The sequence below is a fragment of the Balaenoptera musculus genome, chromosome X (genome assembly GCF_009873245.2).
Source record: "Balaenoptera musculus isolate JJ_BM4_2016_0621 chromosome X, mBalMus1.pri.v3, whole genome shotgun sequence".
NCBI lineage: Eukaryota > Metazoa > Chordata > Mammalia > Artiodactyla > Balaenopteridae > Balaenoptera > Balaenoptera musculus.
This window is the reverse complement of record NC_045806.1, coordinates 67,618,697-67,640,289: the sequence shown is the minus strand read 5'-3', so window position 1 is coordinate 67,640,289 and position 21,593 is coordinate 67,618,697. Positions and strand designations below refer to the sequence as shown.

The 21,593-nt window shown below is 40.5% G+C and overlaps 1 protein-coding gene across 1 annotated transcript; it reads right to left on the bottom strand.

Moving 5' to 3' along the window:
• Positions 1–3,882: 3,882 nt before the first annotated feature.
• POU3F4 (POU class 3 homeobox 4) lies at positions 3,883–5,147 on the bottom strand. The gene has a single exon (XM_036840248.1). The coding sequence runs from the start codon at positions 5,143–5,145 to the stop codon at positions 4,054–4,056; it is 1,092 nt and encodes a 363-aa protein (XP_036696143.1). The 5' UTR covers positions 5,146–5,147; the 3' UTR covers positions 3,883–4,053.
• Between the last annotated feature and the right edge of the window lie 16,446 nt (positions 5,148–21,593).

Here is a 21,593-nt window from a genome sequence, read left to right as displayed (position 1 = left end):
GAAACGAGTCTCATAAATATGTATAAAATATATGTAGTCAGTAATACATAGTAAAATACTGATAGAGAGGTGTCTATATGTATATATTTATACACGTAGTATCTCCTAAAATATCCACTTATGGTTCCATTAAAGAATGGAGAATACACTGTTAGTTGGTTTCTGTGTGCTTTAGTAAGAAAAGGTATAACTTTTTAATCAATTCAAATTTTTTCATAGGATACTGAAAGAGAAAGAGATTAGGTGATATGAATGGAAACAGAAACAGTGGGTTTAAGACTATGGCTTTTGTGCTTGTAGATACATCTCTATAAAATCAGTATTACTTATAAAGAGAGATAGGCCCATGAGTATGCACACAACATGTAGCATATTTCATACACAACACTCACATGTGTATGGTGCACTGTGCAACTGTAAATTATTAGACAATCTGAAAAAATGATAATCATTACCTTTTAAAATAATTAAATAATTTTGCTCTGTCTAACAAAAAACACTTCAGAGTATAAATTGAAGAGAGTTTTACTATTGGAAAATTATACTTAAATTTATTTTCTGTTACTAAAAATACATCTACAAAAAAAGTTGGTTAAGGCATGTGTGTACATACAAAGCTTTAAAATATAACTGCTTCTGTTTTAGTAAATTACTCCTCAGCCATCACTACATGTAACTGTCCCTTATTTTATTTAGGGTCTTTGATAAAATAATAGAGGTGAAATTGTATGTAGGAGTGGGAAGAAGAGTAATACATCAAACTTTTACTCCAAATGTCTCCATGTAATCTATTTTCCTTCCCCCAAAACTCAGATAGGAATGGACAGAATTCAGCCTTATTGGGCAACACTAAGTGGACAAGAGTTTACCCAAGTTTATGGGCCTTGGAAGAGCCTTAAGAAGTAGAGCACTTCTCCTTGCATATAGTCATCTTTCCATTCCTCATCAGGGGAAGGGGGCAGGGGAATGGGGACTCACCTACCAGAAGGGCATCAGCTGGGAATGGGGAAGAAGAGGAAGGGGGGTGGTTGCAGCTAGTTGAGATGAAAGCCTCAGCGAAGATCTGGGCCCAGTTTCAAGAGGAGCAGTTCCAGAGAAGGGTCTAACTGCTGGACTAGAGTGAGACACACTCCTTTTGGAGAACGTTAATATGACTTCACCTCCTGAAATGAACACCCTGCCCTATCAGCCTTCCCCAACATTCCGGGTGTGTTTTGCATGATCGTGGGTGTGATAACAAGCCACGCTGTGTGACTGTATGAAAGGCCAAAAGTCAGTGAGAGAAAATCAAAAATTAATACAATGACTAATGATTTCTAACCTGAAGCAAAGCACATGCAATGCTCACCCGGAACCTGCCTCTGTTTAAACGCTTCACTTCACACACCACACAATAAAGCCAGGAGAAGAAGACAGATTTTTTTTTTTTTTGGAAAAATGTTTTATTTAAACCTTTTTAATCTTTTACAACAATAAAATATTGCATCAATATAAACCCCTTGACTAAAACTGTTCACATCAAATATTACAGCGAATTGTTTTACTTTTGACACCCAACTCATCTTTGAAAGAGTTTCCTTTTAAACACAATGCAGAATTTATTGAAAATAAATAATTGCTGGCAACTGCAATAGGCAATTTGAATAAAATAGTTGAAAAAGCAACTCTTAATGAAAATAGCGTTTATTATACATCGGTTACTAAATGAATAAACTAAATGATCTTTCTTTAAATTAATAACTTCAAAAACGTTTTATACAAAACTGTACAATTATAAAGTCGGCAGAAATATTTGGGTTAACTCAGGTTTGAATAATAGCGCTTAACTGCAAAGAAAAAAAATCGAAACAAACAAAGAAAACCCTAACAGTTGTAAAACATGAACTCCTTGTGGGGGGAAAAAATCCCAGAACTGAAACCCAACTACCAACAGAATGAAGAAGCTTGGCAAAAAAAGAAAAAGGATCTGGGATTTGAATTAACACATGCTCTTCGACCGACAGCTGGGGGAGACACAGTGTGGTGGACCGGGGCCCTGGCAGCCCTTACTAGCGCATCCTCAAAAAGCGGCCATAGGCTTTCAGGTCCTTATAGGTAGTTTGAAGCTTTGTCTACCGCAGCTGCGTCTGGAGGTCGGGACAGGCGGCCGGCCCGGGCTTACGGAGCCCCCAGCCAGGTCTGGCGAGCAGCGACTGAGTGTTTGGGTGCATGTCCGGCCCAGCAATGTGTGCTCCTTGGGAATGAGGTGAGCCTCCGGACCTGGCATGTGGACATGAGAGCTAGCAATAAAGCCACAGCAACTGCATAAATTTTGGTTCTCTACACAGACTAGCGAGATTTTTTTGTAGTTTTTTTTTTTTTTTTGTAAATAGTAAGACGATACACACAGCTATCTACACACACACGTTTGCACGCGCACGCACACACGCACAGAGACACATACACACAGAGAGATATAAAAAGAAGAAGAAGAGGAAAAAAACCCAGCCACCCGGGCGCTCGCTAGCTAGCTCAGTCTTCGCCATGGGCTTCTACCAGCTGTGTTTGTTGGAGGCGCGGAGATGGCTCCCCATGAGCCCACTCAGAGACAGCCGTATATACGGGAGAGGAGGTGGTACGCGGCTAGACCAGAATCCCTGCGACCTTTGCCACTCATTTCATTGTCCTTCTGCACAGAGCAGAGAACGCCGGTCCACCACCCCCTCTCCACCCTTCCCGGAGGGTTTCTCACTCACGGAACAGGCAGTGAACTGGAGGTGAAACGAACTGGAAAGCGTTGACCCAGTCTGTAGCCAGCGTCTCCGGGTCGGGTCGTCGTCTCCAGCTAAAGCAATCGGGTGTGAAGGCAAAGTCCTTCGCCTAGAAAGGCCAAGGTGGGATCGAGCTGGCAGTCGGCCTGGCAAGGCGCGGGGCGGGTGGAGAGCTCCGAGTGCAGGCATTAAGGACTTCGGGAGGCGAGGAGCACTCTCCGCTCCTCAGGAAGACTTCTTTCGCCCGGTGCAGCTGCGGAATCCTTCCAGGGCACCCAGATGCGCTGTGGAAGCCTGTGGGGGCTCCACAGTTGCGGGAAGGAGGGCAGAAAGCTTCGAAATCACCTCTCCTCCTTCGTACTAGTTTGCAAACAGAATCGGCTGCCTATTCTGCCTACCCTAGGCACTCGGCTACCCCCCAGAAAAAAAATTTTATATATATGTGTATGTATATATATACACATACACATATATATGTATGTATCTCCAATATCATCAACAAACTCTCTCCACTGTACCCTCTCTTCTCCATACAGATTTGGGATAGGGGATCAGTGGATGGGTAGGCATCTCTCCCCCTCTTCCTTTTCTAAGCAATTAAAAAACCATCAGCTCAATGAAGGAATAATAGTAGCAATAATAATATGGAGTGGTCGATTAGATACAAATTGTCTCACAAATATTGTGTACAGCTTATAGTAAAACACCGCAGACATTTAGAAACGCTATAGAAGTTTTAAAAAATGCAAAACTAGTCTATTGTAAAACAGATTTCACCTGAAATACAGCTGCTATAACCAAGGCGCTGAAAGGTTATTCAGAGGCACACATCTGTCTTCCCACCCCCCTCCCTCATCCCTACCCCGCCCCCAAGTTACCCCACTCCTTTCTCTTCCTAGAGAGGAGCGACCAAAAACAAAACAAAACAAAAACAAAAACAACAAAAAACCTTACTCAAAGTAAACAATATATATTGATCAGCAGAAAAGGTTGGAGGGAGCTGTTGCCTGGCGCAGGGGATATGAGGTCCCCGCCTGGACCGCTTAAGGCAACTGTGTATCCGCGTTGAGAAGCCTGAATGAGTGTGTGTGTTTTCTTTCTTAATATGTTAGAATCCCCTGTTTAAAAAAAAAAAAAGTGGAGGGAGGGGGAAAAGAAAGAACGAACAACAAAAAAGAGAGAGAGAGAGACAGAGAGCTAGAGAAATAGCAATTAAAAAGCTGGAGTAAAAGGAAGAGAGTGGAAGAGAAAGAGAAATCCGCGCTGCTCCCAGTGCGGCCGGTTCCTTCCTCGCTTCCTGCAGTCAGAGATCGTGGCAGGACGTGTCTGTTTTCACCGTGTGCGTGTGCGAATAAACCTCATGTGGCTGCTGATCCCCTGGTGGAGTCATTCTTTTCTCTTTCTGTCTTCGATTACAGAACCAGACACGCACCACTTCTTTCTCCAACTGGAGGCTGTCTGCCAGCGAGGAAATCTCCTGCGCGGCAGGCTTGGGACACTTGAGGAAATGCGTCTCCAGTACGCCCTTGACACTCACCTCGATAGAGGTTCGCTTCTTGCGCTTGCGGCCCTGCGCCGCGATCTTGTCAATGCTGGTCGGACTCCCTGTGGACGAATCAGCCTCCTCCAGCCACTTGTTCAGCAGCGGCTTCAGCTTGCACATGTTCTTGAAGCTCAGTTGTAAGGCCTCGAACCTGCAGATGGTGGTCTGAGAGAACACGTTGCCGTACAGTGTGCCCAGCGCCAGCCCCACGTCAGCCTGCGTGAAGCCCAACTTGATTCTTCTTTGTTTGAACTGTTTGGCGAACTGTTCCAACTCATCGGAGGTTGGTGTCTCCTCGTCCGAGTGGTCCTGGCAGTGGTGCGAACCTAGGTCGCCGTGGTCTGGGGGTTCCCGGAGCACTGGGTGTAAGCTCTGCGTGGAGGCAGAGGCCGGCGGTGGAGTGAGTCCCCCGTGCTCCAGCATGCCGCTCACCGTGAAGCCCGGCTGCGAGTACACGTTAAGGGGTTGGCTGCTCGACGTGATGGACGGATTCGGAGCCGGGCTCGCCCCCCAAGCATTCGGGTGGTTAGTGTGCGGAGAGTGGTGGGCGACGTGCGGAGAGCGGTGATGGATGATTGCGCCCAACTGTAGGTCTTCGCGCCCAGGCTTCACGTCTTGCTGTTCCAGGGGGCTGGTGGCCAGTGTGGAAGACCATGGGCCTCCATCGCTCAGACTGGTCACCCAGTGATGCCCGAGGGGATGCCCATTGCTAGGAACTCCCTGCAAGTAATCACTTTGGAGAAGTTTCTGAGGGTTTCGGAAAGGACTCCCCTGCTGCATGCCCGCAGAGTCCGCATGGACCATAGAGCTGGAACTGAGAATGCTGTAGGGATTCGAGGCAGCTGTGGCCATGGTCGGTGAGGATCCCCTACTAGTTATAATGTGGCAAAGGGAGCAGCTTCAGCCTTTGACATCTATGGTACAGGGGAGCTAAAGCCGCGAAAGCGAGTTACCGGCACCCGCCGAGGCCAATTGCAGCGCGTCTCGGCCTGGCCTTCCACGGACTCGGCCAATGGCGGCGCGGGAGGCCGGGCTAGCTTTCCAAATTAGGCTGGCGAAGCTCGAGAGTTTCTGTGAGACCCAAGCAGGAAGTGAATCAATCTTTCGGCTCCATTGGCTGCCTAGTGCTGAGTGACAGGAGCTCATTTGGTTAACCCTTCCCCCCACCTCCTACCGCTCTCGGACGTCGCGGATGTTAGTAGAGGAGGGGTAAGGATGAGAGGGATGTGCGTTCGTGTGTGTGTGTGTGTGTGTGTGTGTTTGTGTTTGGTGGGGGATAGGGGTGAGGCGGCAAACTGGTTTTAGAACTCTTTTTAGGTTATTTAGATTAACCTAAATAAAGAAGAATATTAAGAAAACAATATAACCAGTTTAAATGTCTTGTAGATTTTAGCGGATAGGGATTTTCCTCAGGTTAATTTGGCGTTCTCGGTTAGTTGTGTGCGGGGGAGTGAAAAATAAAATGCCACTACAAACTTTGAGCAAAGGAACGTCTTCGATAGGACCCTAAATCTGTGAGACTGAAGCCCATGATTCCAATAAGAGCTATTTCAATGTGTTTAATTTCATTTTATCACTTATAAGAAACTCGATACCAAGGTCAGAAAGCATCTAAGAAAGAGATGCCCAGATCCTTCTGAAAAGATTGATTTAGGGCATGAAGCACTGGAAAATTCTGAGAAAGTATTGTAAAATCTAATGTGATACTGGCAAAATCCAGTTATTTTGAAGTTTGTCTCCCAATTCAGTTGGTTAATTGGTAGACTTGCGGGTTTTTTTTGTTTTTTTTTTTTTTACTGCTCCGTGTCAACTCCCATCAGAGGTCCCACAAATTTTGTCAGGGGCAAGTCTTGCTGAAGTGGGTAACCCTCCTACGCACTCACCCCAGACACTCAGCGAACCTAGTCCCAATAGGTACACAGGAGAATATTCATGACTACCTGCGCCCAGTGTTGTCCCCTAGGAAAATTGTTTTTAACACACACTTCTTCAACCCACCACCAATCCCACATATGTTGAAGAAAATGGGAAGCATTTAGTGTGCCCTGGAAATTCAGAGAGAGAGAGAGAGAGAGATGACTGGAGGGCTGTTTGGCATTAAGTACCGCCTCCCCCAACCCCAACCCCCCCCCCCCCCGCCCCATTCCCATCAAGCTTGAATTTACTTTCAGTTTGGGAAGACGGGACTGTTTTTACATTTTGGTTAAAGGAAAATAGAGCAAAGACTTGTATTCCGCCTAAGCTTTTATAAGTTCGGGAAGGACAAGTCTATGTGCTCCACAGCCCCGTGCAAATGCGTTGCTTGTAAGCAGAGTGGGTGAAATGCAAAGATTTTAGATTTGCTCTAGCTGGGAAAAGGCAACATCGGATACCTAGCACGATCTCTGAAGTTAAAAAATGACCTTTCATTGCATAATTTTGAAGATAACCTAGTTGCATAATTATATTTGCACTTACAGAAGACGGCATCAGAGTTCCCTTATTGGTTTAAAATTCCATTAAATATATTGCAAGAGCTCCTAGGTTAAGCTTGATTTAAATTTGCATACATTTTCATATATTTAGCAGAAATAAAAGAAGGCTTGCAGCTACCAGAAAGTCATTAAGGCATTAGTTTCTCTAAGAAGACAGATCTGAAGAAAATGCAAGAAAATGAGAAAAAAATAAAAACAAGGTGAGCTTATTCTGACATTCCTTTATATAGCTAAAGAGCCTATATTTCCTGTGAAATGAGTAATTTCTTATGAGAGCACAGTGCAGTAAGAGCTTATGTTGGTAAATGTAAACTGTGTCTATTATGCAGGAAAGTCTGGCATCTGGTTGAGATCTATTTCTTTCTCTCCCTCTTAAAAAAAGGATAAACACTTAGTAATTATTGGTAGAGAGGATCATTTGCCATCTTCTGCCCTCCCCCTTCTCCCTCATTGAAACTGCTTTCATTTGCTGGTGTCCTATTGTAAAGGTTCATCTGCTTTTAACCTAGAAATTGATTTTTTCCTCTCTCCCTTCCCTTTCCTCCCCTCCCCTCCCCTCCCCTTCCCTTGCCTTCCCTCCCTTCCCTTCCCTTCCCTCCCTTCCCCTCCTCTCCTTTCTCCTCCTCTCCTCTCCTCTTCTCCTTCTGCCCAGGAACGTCCTTTCTTTACTGCCAACTGTGTGTATCTTCCTTTGCAAGAATGCAATCTCATTTGTGCCTGAACTTTTGCTTCATGAAGAAAAAAATAACTTGTTAAAATTAAACAAAAATAAAAGTTTTCCGGCGCTCTGTTAGACTGTCTTTTCAAGGATCCATTTGCCAGTCTGGGTTGGGTCAGTTTAGAGGTCAGAGGGAAACACATTGAAGAAACTATAGGAGCAAAAAGATCATGATCATTGCCATGTTGTTGTTGTCGGTGGGTTCCCCACCCCCACCATTGCAGCTGCGTTTGGTTGAAAGAGTTGTTAATCTTAGCCTGGCCATTCAGGGAGTTAAGGCAATTATCAATTGATAAGACTTTTGCATGAAGAAGAAGTGGGTCCTCTTCCAATTCTGACTTGCCTGAGTTCTTAAAAAAAAACCTTCCTCTTGCCTGTGGCTTCGGATCTGGCTCTGAGCGAAGAGGTAAGGCCAGCCGCGGAAAAGTGGTTCAGACCTTTTGCCCCGAGGCTGGTTGGGGGGGGCGGTGGTGTTGAGGACGGGGCATCTGCACCCAGCGACAGGCTTTTCCACACCGTTGCTTTGCAGTCTTTTAATATAAGAATAGCTTCTGTCAGGAACAAAAACCGATGTTAGTTGCCTTTTTCCTTTCCATTATTTCCTTTCCTTTTTCTTTCTTCCTTCCTCCTTTCCTTCTCTTTCTTTCTTTCTTTCTTTTTTCTTTCTTTCTTTCTTTTTTCTTTCTTTCTTTTTCTTTCTTTCTTTCTTTCGTTTTAATAATTAGTTCCCATGAATATAGATACTGCCTATTGAATTCAGGTGGAATCATGTCCTTTAGCAGCTGAGATAGAATCTCTTGCACATTAGGTGCTTTGTTTTTGAAGAAAATATCTGCATATAGTCAAATCTTCTTGCTGTTCTAACTAATCTGCTGGAGAGGTTTCCTTCGCCTTCTCCTGTCAGTCTAACTTCCCAAGTGTAACAGATGCCGCTCTCAAGCGCTCCTTTCTGCGGCTTCTCTTTATTCAGCCTTGCATATTTCTCCCCATGATCTGGGTTTCCATAGAGAGAGGAATAAAAGGGGGGACCATGGTCACAAATCCCCTGCCCCATGCAAAATAAAAGAGCCTCATTCAATATACGACCCTGTCTGGACATGGGAGAAAAATAAGTCCATGAGAAGCTACTGTTGCAAAGAGCTTGTAACTTATTTTTCATAGACTGCATTTTGCCTTAAACTCAAAAGTTACCACTGGTAAACTTGCTATCTTGGGTAGCTGGGCTAAATACACAGCTTCGTGTTCTCCTCACTGAGGTCTTGAAGTCCACTACCAGATCCTCAGATCTGATTTACCCCACCCCCTTCAGAGCTATGGTTTGAATATAATAAGAGCTGTCGAACCCTGCCAGGCTGGGGCAGCTAAAAGTTGCCCTGGAGGGGATCCAGACTTAGAATTGGAGAAACTAATTTTAGCAAGTCTGCACACCTATCTCCAGCAAGGCAACACAGGTTTTGATTACCATGCCTGGCCAGCACACAGCACCAACTTCATTCCTCCTAGGGTTGCCTCCAAACCCCAACTCGCTACCCCTCCCTACTCATCACTTTGCTTGATTTCTAAGAGGACAATTCAGTTAATTTCCAAAAGCAAGTCAGATCAGCTTGATTTACTTGTACTCATTTATTTGTAACCTGGGGGTTCACAGTGGCTTTCCTCCCTCACAATATTTAAGGATATAAAACAACTCCTGAGAGTCTTCGCAGACCTTACGCCCCCCTCCCTTCCCTTTCGAAGCAAGAAAGGACTCACAAAAGAAATTAAGCAGATTAATGTAGTTCATGTCGCCCGTTCCTGTGGAAGCCCCCAAGCGTGGTCGCAGTTGGGCAGCCTGTGCCCAGGCTGGTTCAGAAAGTGCCCCAGCCATGGGGATTATGCTGCTTGTAGATTTTATATTTGAGCGTAGATTACGAAGTGTTCTCGCGGCACAAATTGGAAGAGGGGGAGACCGTCTGTGGCTGGGGATGGCTGGGGTTGAGGAGGGGATTAAGGAAAGAAGTCCAAACGGCCAGATTTGAATGTGTATAATGCAGCATGAAGCTCCAGACGGTAGGACATGGCACACAGGCGTGACCTCAAAATTGGAAACTTCACCTTCAACACAAGTTCACTTTGGAAGCAGGATGAGTTACGTTGGGCTTGGTGGGGACAAGTACACATTTTCTTTTTATAACCAGGGAGCTCATGAGGGAAGGGAAACAATTGAACAGCCTCTGAAAGGAAATGAGAAAGAAACCTTTTCCCTGATGTCTGTACACTGAGCTCATGAGACATTCTCAGCGTGAGACACAGCTGCCCTACAAAGCGCCAGTCTACTGTAGCTGCTCTTATAGTTGTTGTTGTTGTTGTTGTTGTTGTTCTTCTTCTTCTTGGCAAACTGCATGGGGGAAGGTTAAGGGCTCAATATTCTGAGGGAGAATTAAAAAAAATTAGATGGCATTAGCAGACATTAGCCAATACCGATTCAAGCTCAATTAGTTCATTTTAAAAAGATCTCTGTTGGCTTTCCTTGAACGTGAAGAAAAGGATATTTAGAGAAAAGGGGAGAAGGAGGAGTGACAGCATATAGCAAATGCCGCAGCATAAACAGGGTTATTTATAAAGTAAAATATTCATCATGAAATATTTAATACAAATACCACAATCTTTGAGAACACTAGTCATTTGTTAGCAAAATCCACTGTCAGTGGGGAAGTGCTGAGGCATTGTGTGGCTGGGGCCTCAACAGGAGGGTTAGAGGATAAGGACAATAGAGACCTTCACTGCGGAGGGAAAGGATGCTGGCTCCCACCCTGCCACTGCGTAGGCAAGGTCGAGTTGATCCCGGCTCAGTTTCTCTTCCGAGTTTAGAGTTTACTTCTTCCCTTGCCATTGCTCTGTCTTACAGTGTCCAGGGAAAGAACTCTACCGGGACAGAGCTATTGTGCAGTATTCTACGTGGCTATCATTTTTCCCGGTTCTAGGATTTAGGGTGTTTAGAAATCATTGTGGGCATTTGCCAGTCACATTTTTTGCACTGCAGATAGAGACTAGTTTCTAGGAATCCCGTTAACAGTTCTACAAAATAGAGACCCCGTGTGGAATTACCTCTGTGTGTGTCTGTCTCCCTCTCTGTCTCTCTGTCTCTCTGTCTCTCTTTATAATGGAGTAGCAGAATGTTTATAAATTTAAATTGCAGTGGTGGTTTTTAGTTTTACTTTGACTTTTTTTCTTAAAATCAGAAGTGGTGGGAGCATTTAAAAACAAGAAAAAATATTTCCAGCCGCATAATTGATCAGACGGCTTGTAGAGATGATCTATTACTTTAAACTCTGCAGATCTATGTTCGGGGCATCAATAAGTCCATCTAGTTTACCATTAGACGCTGTTTATAAATCACTGCCTTGGTTAATAGATCCGCCCCAAATTGCAATTCACTTCCTTCTTCATGGACGGATTAAGGTTTTAACATGCAAAATTGTAAGAATGCTCTGGCTTCATTCATAACTGAGATCGTGTTTTCCCTGCACTCTTGTTCTCCGTCTCCCTTCCTTAGTGAATAGTACTTATCTGAAATGGCTAGCATTCTGCGTCCCTGTGCGGTAATGGGACTACGGGAAACTTGATTACAGATCAAAATATGCGCTCTTTCTAGGAAAAGACTTTTAGTAAGTAATCAGCTGAGTATTCGGGGCTCATGTTACTATTTGTGGGTCCTATGGTGGGCAAGAATCTATGTCATATTTGAAAATAAGCGACCAGATTTAACCTGCTATCATTATTCAGAAATTTCTATTATTTTTTTCCCAGAGGGATACAGTAGGTAAGCAGGTTGATGATTGTGAGAAAAATGTACTAAAAAGTATTTTAAAATCAAGTTTTATAAATCAAATATAAATATATAATTGATATATGTGAGAGAGAGAAGTATTTGGGGAATAGTCCACTTTGCAAGGACATTTGGGAAACCCATTTTTTACAAGAATATAAGCGCTTCCTCTGTTGTGATTGTTGTGCTAGTTCTGGGGGGAGGGGTGTTTGTTTCCTGAGTGCTCTTAAAAATCTACATATTCTGTAACTTTGGGCCACTTCTTTTGCACTTTGCCCCATTCTCGATTGGGGGAATCAATTTGGCTTGCCTGCTTGGGGAAGAGATCTATTTGATCTGGTATTTCAGTTTCCAGCTGCCTGTGGATACATGCCATAGTGTGTGTGTGTGTACATTTTATATCCAAGAAATTTTTTGGAGTCTCTTTTCAATGCACAAGTGCTCAGGCGGTCAGCCAAAAACCCAGCCCCCCACCAGGTCTTTCCTCTTGGTGGGTCCGCTCCCCTAACCACGAGTCTGCAGCTAGCCTGCTCTCATTTCTGGTGTTGCTACAAACCCAAGTCCCTTAGCTACAACCTGCAGAAAGTCAGAGCCAGAGAGAATCAAAGAGCTGTCCCAAAGTCCTGTACACGATCTTGGTGGGAGGGAGCGTGATCTGGGCAGCAACATTATCCTTAACCTCCGGGGTAGCCTGGCTGAGATGCTTGGATGAAGCCAAGCAGCTTGACCTGAGATAGCCTCTGAGATGCATCCTGAAAAGAGGCGATTGGGCCAGGACAGGGGTGGGGGCGTTCAAATGAGAGATTCTGTGTTAAGATAACTCAGTGGATGATAATTCCTTGGGCTGAATGGGTCCTGTTCGGACAACTGAGCAGCCAGTGAGAGGGACTTATTTTGCCAGCCTCCTGGCATTCACTGTCCTGCTTTCCCCAAGCTCTCGTCCTCTATTTGGAACAGGTTCCATAGGATGGAGACGGCTGAATTTCCCAGGTTGGAAGTAGAGGGAGGTGGCCAGGATCTAGAAGAGCCGGCGCCAAGGCAACTGTGTGAGCTGTGTGAGCCTGGGGGCCAGCCAGCAGTTAGTTTTTCAGGATCCCCTAGACCCAGGCTGAGCACCCTTGTCCCTTAATAGCCACAGTTCCTTGCCCTGTGCGCCCCTTAAACATTTCTAAGTCCAATGTCTCCCTCTCTAGGCCTGCACAAAGGTAAGATGATTAAGGTAACCCTTTCCTGGGAGGCAAGACCCAGCCCCTTTACTGCCAAACACTTTATATTATCGCAATTCTGCCTCAGTGACACTCTCCCTTGGAGATGTGCTTAGGAGAGCAGTGACCCCATGATTCTTCTTGTGTGCATATGTGTTGGGGGTGATAGTCACCCTAAAATATTTTATCCAGGCACTAAGATGTTAACTCAGATCACACTGAAGGCAGCAGGATTTAAACCTCCCTAATCCTCTTTAAAAAGAACAAATTTCCTGTTTATAACAATTGACAGGGTCAAGAGAAACCTTAGGCTTCTAAGGAAACACACAGGACAATCTAAATATCAACACTCAAATTTTTCTTTTACATCCTAAATATTCCTTTTAACTTACTCAATTAATAGTGAGAATGAGGCTCTCTCATTTCCCCCACGTACCCTCTTCTTACTACTTACACTTTCAGAGAGAGATTGGGGTTCCTGTTTGCAGTTAAACTATAATTCAATCACATCTGTTCTCATCTTTACCTTTAAATGCAATATTTCCCCAGGTGCTTGATGTAAACATTAGAGATGCACTCCCCCTTAAATAGATCACATACACCTTTGTGTGTGTGTGTGTGTGTGTGTGTGTGAGTGAGTGAGTGAGTGAGTGAGTGAGTGAGTGAGTGAGTGAGTGAGTGAGAGAGAGAGAGAGAGAGAGAGAGAGAGAGAGAGAGAGAGAGAGAGAGAGAGTTTACAAGGCTGAACTTTGCATATTGAAGTACAACATTATTTGAGTGTATATTGCATTCAAAAATGATCTGAGCTCTGTGTCTCTGTGTATGGATCTCGGCACTGCAGAAGCTGAGTCTTAGAACTGTGGAAGTTTGGTTTTCCTTTAACTGCTAGTTGACAGCTTTGTAAAGAACTGAAATTTGTCCTATACAAACACCCACACTGGTGACAGAAAGAAGCATTTGAGTCCTCCCCCCTTTCTTTGCCCCTCAAAGTAGAAGAACTGCATTTTCAAACACATTCTGTATGTTTTCAGTATTCTTGAGGAGTCTGAAAAGTTTTCTAAAGAGGAGGAAAATAAGTCACAACACACAAATAGAAACACTTCGGGAAAGATATAATATGCTTTTTTTCTGAAATTTTACTACTAAAAATGGAAAGAGACCAAGCTTTCTAAAAACACTTCTAGTGAGATGATGACTTGCATTATAAACATATTTACTCTTCTCTTTTCATGTCTTTAGAGCAAGTCTCATCCCAGACAACTGTATTTAAAACTCTATTTAATTATCCATCCTACCATATTTTAAAAGGTGTGATATCTGTACCTGCTATGGAAGGAAATCAGAATACAGTTACTGGAAATTGTGGGGGATGTTGTAGAACAATACAATGAAGTTTAGAGTAGAAAGAAGTGTCGTTAACTTTTCAGTAGCCTTTAAGCATTTTTTATAAACTCTTCCAAATACTTGTTTGGAAATAAAAATTTTCTCTGCCATGTACAACATATCAGAAAGCACTGTGTCTTCATGGGATAATACTTTTGGAGGTGATTATTGGAAGTAAATAATGATCATAAATATGCTAGCTCTGATGAATGATGAAGGTTTGCTGAGAAAGATATATTAAAGTGTTCTTAGCTTACATACTTACAGCTGGACCCTCTGTTTTCAAACGCGTTGGAGTATTTCTGGTTTGGTGGATCTGCAAACTGCTTTGAAATGACTAGTAGTGTGTAAGTAGATTGCAAGTAAACCTAGTGAACTGAGATCATTCTCTATCAGTTTAATATATGTTTTATAGTTAGTTTAGCATTCTGATTTGATTGCCTTAGTAATGTGAATTGCCTACAGCTGCTGATGGTACAGCTTTAATTCTGTTTTAAAGGTCATGTAAACATGTGCCTGTAGCATAAGGAATGCAAATTCAATTCCCTTTTAATGTTTCCTCACATTTACTTCACAGCCTTCACCTAGAAAATAAGCAGGATTTAATATAAAATTATTTTAATGTTATGATTTCATTAAGATCCTTTTTCAATGTTTTACTTTTCCTTTTGCAGGGTAAAGAAGTCTTCCTCTGCTTTGCAGTGCATAGCTCATGCAACATACATCACTTATACTGGAGGCAGAAAGATATTTTTGTTAAGATCTTTTCACTTTTCCAATGCTTTTTACTAATAAAGAGCTGAGAACTTCATTTCAGTCTCTCTGTAGCTGCGGGTAAAAAGGACACAAAACAAGCTAGATAATCTAACCACATTTTAGATTGCAGTGGAGAGAGAATATTGTGCACGTGTTTAGGAGGCTCTAGTCACAAGCAGGTTTACAATATGAACATATGATCAAAAATGAACTGTGGAAAGCATATTATCAAGAAGAAAAAAAATATTTAAAATAGAGTTGACACAGAGAAGAATGCTTTAGTTGTTCCAAATTAATATAAAAAGCATATAAATTATGGCTTCAAAGTTCTATGACTTAAATATTGGTTGTTATGCAGTTATTTTTTACACTGCTTTCTAAAATATATTAAGACCTTGAGATTAATGCAAGATTATGCCAATAGATTACATTGAAACTTTTTCTTTGAAACTTTTAAAAATGTGCTTTAAGAAATTGAGTAAATCTTTACAAAACAGGTAATTGTTAGTGTTAAGAGATAGTCATGTGGGGTTAAGAGCAGTGAGGATGTAAACATACAGGTTGAAATGAAGTGGAAAGCTGAACTTAATGCTTGTGGTGATGCCATTTTGCTCTATATATCTCTGTTCATATATCTCTAAACTAAAACTTGTTCACACTGAAATTCAGTTGTAGATAATGTTTTCGAATATCTTCTCCTTAAATTGAATTGTCCAATTGATGGAAGTGTTAAAAAATAAAATAGAAAGTATATATACATCAATTGATTTGTTAGCATATTTTTAATATAACAAAAATAAAAATGCATAAATGAAGCCTGAATGTCACCAGTCTCAAATGTAGTTTCATTTGCTATTGAGGAACAATGATTCAGAAGTTTGGAATTCAAATTTGGAAGATGACTGCAGTTATAGGGTAGGAAATGTGTTTTGTTCTGTGTTTATGTTGTAAAATTGAGTGTTATCCACCACAGGTGAATAATCATGAATGCCCATAGTGGAAAAGAGCTATGGGCATGAAAACCTTAGGTGCTGATCTAAGTGGTTGATTTTTAAAAATTTTCCTCTGGTTTTCAGCTTACACTTTTCAAGCACTTCTTGTTTTTTTGTTTTTTTGTTTTTTTTCCTTTTTCTTAGTAGCAGGGAACTCAACATACAAAGTTTATGTTTAAAGCCTGGAAAATTTGCTACATATTCATTAACACCTTGGACTCTAACAATATAATACTGCAGAGACAGCTGATTGGTGATAAAAATCAGTATGAAAGTAGACTCTACTTTCTGTGAATTGGCCCTGCTGCCTTTTGTCAGTATAACAAAATTGAAATTTCATGAAAATGGCTTTGTTTTTTGTTGTTATTTTTACATAATCTTAGTGCTGTACACATGTTCTTAGAATGAAACCTACAACTGGGAAATCTCTGTCACAGAGATTACACAAATTGTAAAAATTCCCAATGTGATTTGCCTTTGATAGGAGACCCTTAGTTACATGACTATTTACTTGCTTAAGGAAATTTAAAATGTACAGTGATGCAAGTCTTACATTATTTTGGAATTTGCATTTTGAGCAATAGATTCTAAGGAGAAAATTTCTGGTTTTTTCTCCTGACTTTAAGGACCTTGTTCACAGAAGTGCTCCTTTAAATAGAAATGGACAGTAAATAATATAGAACTCCAAATCTAGATCACTGCATGGTCTATATGTTGTGTCTGAGCTGAATGTTCATCACTCACACATATGGTTGTATGTATTTGATGTCACCTTAGTTAGAAGATACTGCATCCACAGGTGTCAGTTTCAGTGTAGATACACGTTTTCCTTTGATGGTGCTTTCAGTGCTATTTTCCTGTCAAAAAGATACAGAGATACTTCTCACAGTTGAAATTAGCTATTTCATGACTGCATGCTCTTTCACCAAAAGAGAGAAACTTGTTCATGTGTGAGTAGCATGTATCTCAGGTGCTTTGCCTGGAGTAGTTGCACTAAAAATAACATTTAAAAATGGGAAAAAGCCCCAAACCTCGGCATTTACATCTCATCCAGGCATGCTGTAATCCACTTGCTAGATAGTTAGTGGCCATGCTTCTTTAAGTTGCATGCATACATGCACATAATTGAAAACCAGGGTGTTTTTTAATGCAGTTAAACCTACCATCTTTATTTTCAGAATCCTTTCAACTGAAGCCTATTTCCACAGTTTTCCAATATCCTATAGTTTTCTTCATTGAGCAATGGCACCTTCTGTGTTGTGAGAATGAGTGGTTTGAACACAAACAGGTTATATAGAAGCAGTTTGTGGCTGATTCTATTAATTTTGCCCTTATCAGTAAGTACCTTCAAATATGAAGAGGTATAAGTGACTTTACTAAATTAAATATGGCATTACAAAGCACGTGTCTCTTGTCAAATCACTACCTTATATAGTAATAGAGATGGAAATTCTTTGTTATACCTATTCAGAAAAAGTTTACATATTCACTTAAAATCAACTTTATTATAACTGAGAGAAATACAATTTGTTTGAAACAATGAACCACAATTCAACATTTCCTAATAATGTATGTTCTTGTATGTTCTACTGTGTGTTTTTCTTCGTTATCTTCTTATATCTGAAGTTCTATTCCCACCCCCTTCCCTCCACCCCATGTATTTGATCATTTCTCTAAGTCCCTTGGCTGAACCAATCTCTTTTCATGCAGAGGATAAAAAGAGAACAACTTCAAAGTAGGTTCAGGTAATTAACAGCTGAGGGGAATATAATCTAAACCATAGGCCCTGCTTTGCACCCAGGCTGGCTCTCTGAGCCAGCCGGCAAGGGAGTGCCTATTCCCTATAGCATCTAAATCTGCTTCCTCTGAACAGTACTGCCAGGCCTCCAGTTATCACATCTGCATTTCAAACACCATGGCTCTGGCATTAATTATTAATTAGCCTACAGTCACCCTAGAGGATTCAAGTTCCAGTTTGCACATACTTATTCATTGACCTCTATCTTAGTTTTTGTTGGGGGTAAAAACTCAGTAGAATGCTTAATAATTTCCTTTCTCTCAGACCTTCTGTTCTAGTTTCATGGAGGGGAAACAGAATATTTTCCAAGTGAGAATAATCACACAGTGGTCCCCAAATTTGTTTACAGTAAAATGTTTTGTCAAATATTGAGGGGCATAGAAGGAATGAAATGATTTATAGACAGTATTGAGTATTGAAATGTACTTTTTAATGTTCAACACATTGACTGACTCTAGTTTCCTCAAATTGGGAGATATGATCATGTGAAAAAGCCATATACTTCTTTCTCAGTGAGAACAACTGCACAACGTGTAAACTAGATTTCACCCTTGAAAAATACATGTACATGATCAATGAAAATAGTGGTAGGTACATCTGAAAGCAGGAATGCCTAAAAAAACTAAAAACACAAGAATGATTTTTAAAAAAGACAGATATTCTAATTTTGGTTTATTTCAAATAGAAATCTAAAGATTTTTTTTTATTATCAGTAAATATTTCAATGTATAAATTAAATTATTATGCTATTTGTGATAAGCCTTTGGGCCTAAATATGGAAGCCTTTAAAGAATAGAGTTTAACTGAGTTGAGCTGAGAGTTAAGCAGACTTGGGTATGTATCTCAGACCCGCCACTTAATAAGTGACCTTAAATCCCACATCATTTGAGATTCTGACTACCGTTTAGGAAAATGAGGATAGCATTAGAACCCACCTCATAGGATTGTTATGAGAATTAAATGACAATATATATAAAATTCTCATCATAGTAGCTGACTTATAGTAATGCTCAATAAGTATTAATTATATTAGTAAATATTTGTTCTATTATTTTATTGTGAGATTTCCATAGTTTGTCTTAATTTGGTTTTATTTAAACATCAGTTCCACACTGCATGTCTCTCCCAATATGGAGTTTTTGAACAACTATGTATGAGCATGAACCCTGTTGTACTACTCAGAAACTACTATCACTAGTGTCCTTTTACCACTCACTTGCCACCTTAATTGTCCCTTCTGCATCCCAAATCCTGTTTTCTTGTTTTGTATTCTGACATTTCTTCTGGAATCTAGTCATCACTGATCAAAATCTCTCCCCTTAATACAAGAACCCCTGTGGGCTTTTCCCAAACATTTCAACTTGTATCCTTGGCATGTGGACTCTCCTCTGGAACCCCAGCACCTGTATGCTGTTTCCTTTTCCTGGAATTCGTCCAGGAACCCCTTTCAGAGTAAATGCGACAAAAGTAAGATCTGAGCACAGGTCTTGCTACCTCTGCCAAAACTGAGTCTGTTTCTAATATTGAAGTGGAAAGAAATGTTGTCTTGTTGTCCTGAGTTTAAATTCAGAAATACTGTTCCATACAAATAAAGTTATAAATGGTAGTTAAAGCCTGGTACTATAAACAATGTGCAGTGTTTTGATTATTTTGCTTTTTATGTAGGAAAAATGTGTTTTTATTAAAGATTTATACATTTTAAAATTCTTATTTTACCATGGTTTTCATTGTTACCATTCACATTGGCAGAAAATTAGTTTAGTCAAATAAATGGATCAGATGAGGTGAGAATGTTAACTTACCTGATAATGAGGTCAAAGTGAATTTTAAACAAATAACACAGGTACAGGTATAGAGAACCAGCAAAAATAGTCACCTACAGAACAATCATACCATGTAAAAGATTAAGGATTCGTGAATCAGAGTTTTCTAAGAATGTGGGGTAGAGCTCTGTATCAGGTCTTGCTCCATTTTTCATTTTTAATGAGTGACTAAAATGAAAGCATAGAAACCATACTAAGAGAATTTTCAGGGATAATTAATATATTGTATGGGAATTAAAATTTTGAAAGATTTCAACTGTGGAATGTTAGATAGAGAAAGTTGGAGTTAAATGAGACTTCAAAAGTCATCTAAATTAATACAGAAATCTCTTCTATAGCACTCCTGAACAATGGTCTTCTATTCTTTATTGGGACAAGTCTACTGGTAAGTTCACCATGTCGAAAAACAGCTCATTCCATTTTGGCAGAGCTTTGTTAGAAAGCTATGTCTTATATTGAACCCAACTTCTTCTGTCTTAGTTTGGGAAGACTGTTTTCACATGACATCTCTTTAAATATCTGAAAACAATTTCTTTGCACCACATTATTCCTTTTTTCCATTCTTAATATCCTCAGCTACTCCACCTATTCATCACTGAAGTGGTTTTAAGATCAGTCACTGTATTAGTCGGCTTGGTCTGCCATAACAAATACTATAGACTAGGTGGCTTTAACAACAGAAAGATTTTTCTCACAGTTGTGAGCAGAAGCCCAAGATCAGGGTGCCAATATGGTTGGGTGCTGGTGAGGCCTTTCTTCCTGACTTGTAGATGGCCTTCTTTTCACTCTGTGTGTGTGTGTTTGTGCATGTGTGTGAGAAAGAGAGAGAGAGAGAAAGAGAATGAGAGAGAGAGAGAGAGAAAGAGAGAGATCTTCTTCATAAGTCCTATCAGATTAGGGTCCCACCTTTATGACCTCATTTAACCTTAATCATCAACTGAAGACCATATCTCCAGATATAGTCACATTGGAGGACTGGGCTTCTACATATGAATTTGGGGGTGAGGGGAACAGAATTCAGTCCATAGCATTCACAATCCTGGATTCCATAAACTTAGCACTCTTGTTATAGTCAAAATTACTCTTAAAATGTGGTGAACTAAAGTAATCCAGATGAAATCTGAGCAGTGCAAAGCACAATGGGACTATTTTGGACAATATGCCATTATTTTGCTGATATGACCTAAGACTGTATTTAGTTATTTTGTAGCTATTTATGTTGTGTACATAATGCCTAATGAAAAAAAATAATAACCCCACCACTCACATTTAAACTTTTGGTGACTTTTCTCCATTTTTTTCCTTTGCTTTTAAATGTCTATAAATGTAATTGTAATAATACTTTATAAGCAATTTTATGTGCTGAAATTTTCAACTTAACATTATATTACATGAATTTCCTATGTTATTAAAACTGTTCATAAATATTTTTAAATGTTGCATATTATTTCTTCTTAAGGATGTGCCATAATTTACATAAGCATTCTTTTTTTGTTGATTTTTCAAATACTGTAAACACAGTGAGATTTATACTTGAACCCAAAGTTATTTGTAAAATGTTCTGATTTTTTTGTTCTTAAATTCATCTTGTGGGCACGCACGCATACACACACACACACACACACCATGGTTTCGTTATCTCAAATAATAGCTATCCTTCTTAGGATTGTGTCATGAACAAATTTAAGATCCTTATATATCTTGGTCTGCTTTGAAAAAAATTGTTGAAAAGGATAAAGGTCAAAGACAGAGCCACAGTTTTACCACTTGAGATTTCTGTTCTGGTTTACAAAGATCCATTAATCAGCACTCTTTAAGAAAACTTGTATATCAAATTACGAATCCATTATCATACAGCAAAAATTTACCTTACGTCTATCAGGTGAAACACCTGGGATTTTAAAGCCAAAAGGGACCTTAGAGGATCATATATTCCAGGTCCCTAACATGAAAAGTTTTTAATCACTTTATTTTAATTTATTTTTTGGGGGCTGTGTTGCAAGTCATATGGGATCTTAGTTCCCAGACCAGGGATAGAACCCGTGCCCCTGCAGTGGAAGCGTGGAACCTTAATCACTGGACCACCAGGGAAGTCCCTGAAATTTTTAATGACGCTTAAAAAGCCACGTTGTGTGTGGCAATCTCATCTAGTAATTCTATGAGAAAAAAAAAACGGGATTGGTTCAACATAACTTGTTTTTGGTGAACCTATGATGACATAATCATGCTGTTTTTTTTTTTTAATTTCTCATAAAAGTTTTTAATAAACTATTTGAGAATTTTACTGGGCATCAATGTTAAGCTTATGGTCTATATTTTCTAGAATCTATCTTTGCTCTCTAG

Bases quoted from the DNA above. Each gene is read 5' to 3' on its own strand.
- POU3F4 (XM_036840248.1), bottom strand. From the start codon at position 5,145: ATGGCCACAGCTGCCTCGAATCCCTACAGCATTCTCAGTTCCAGCTCT.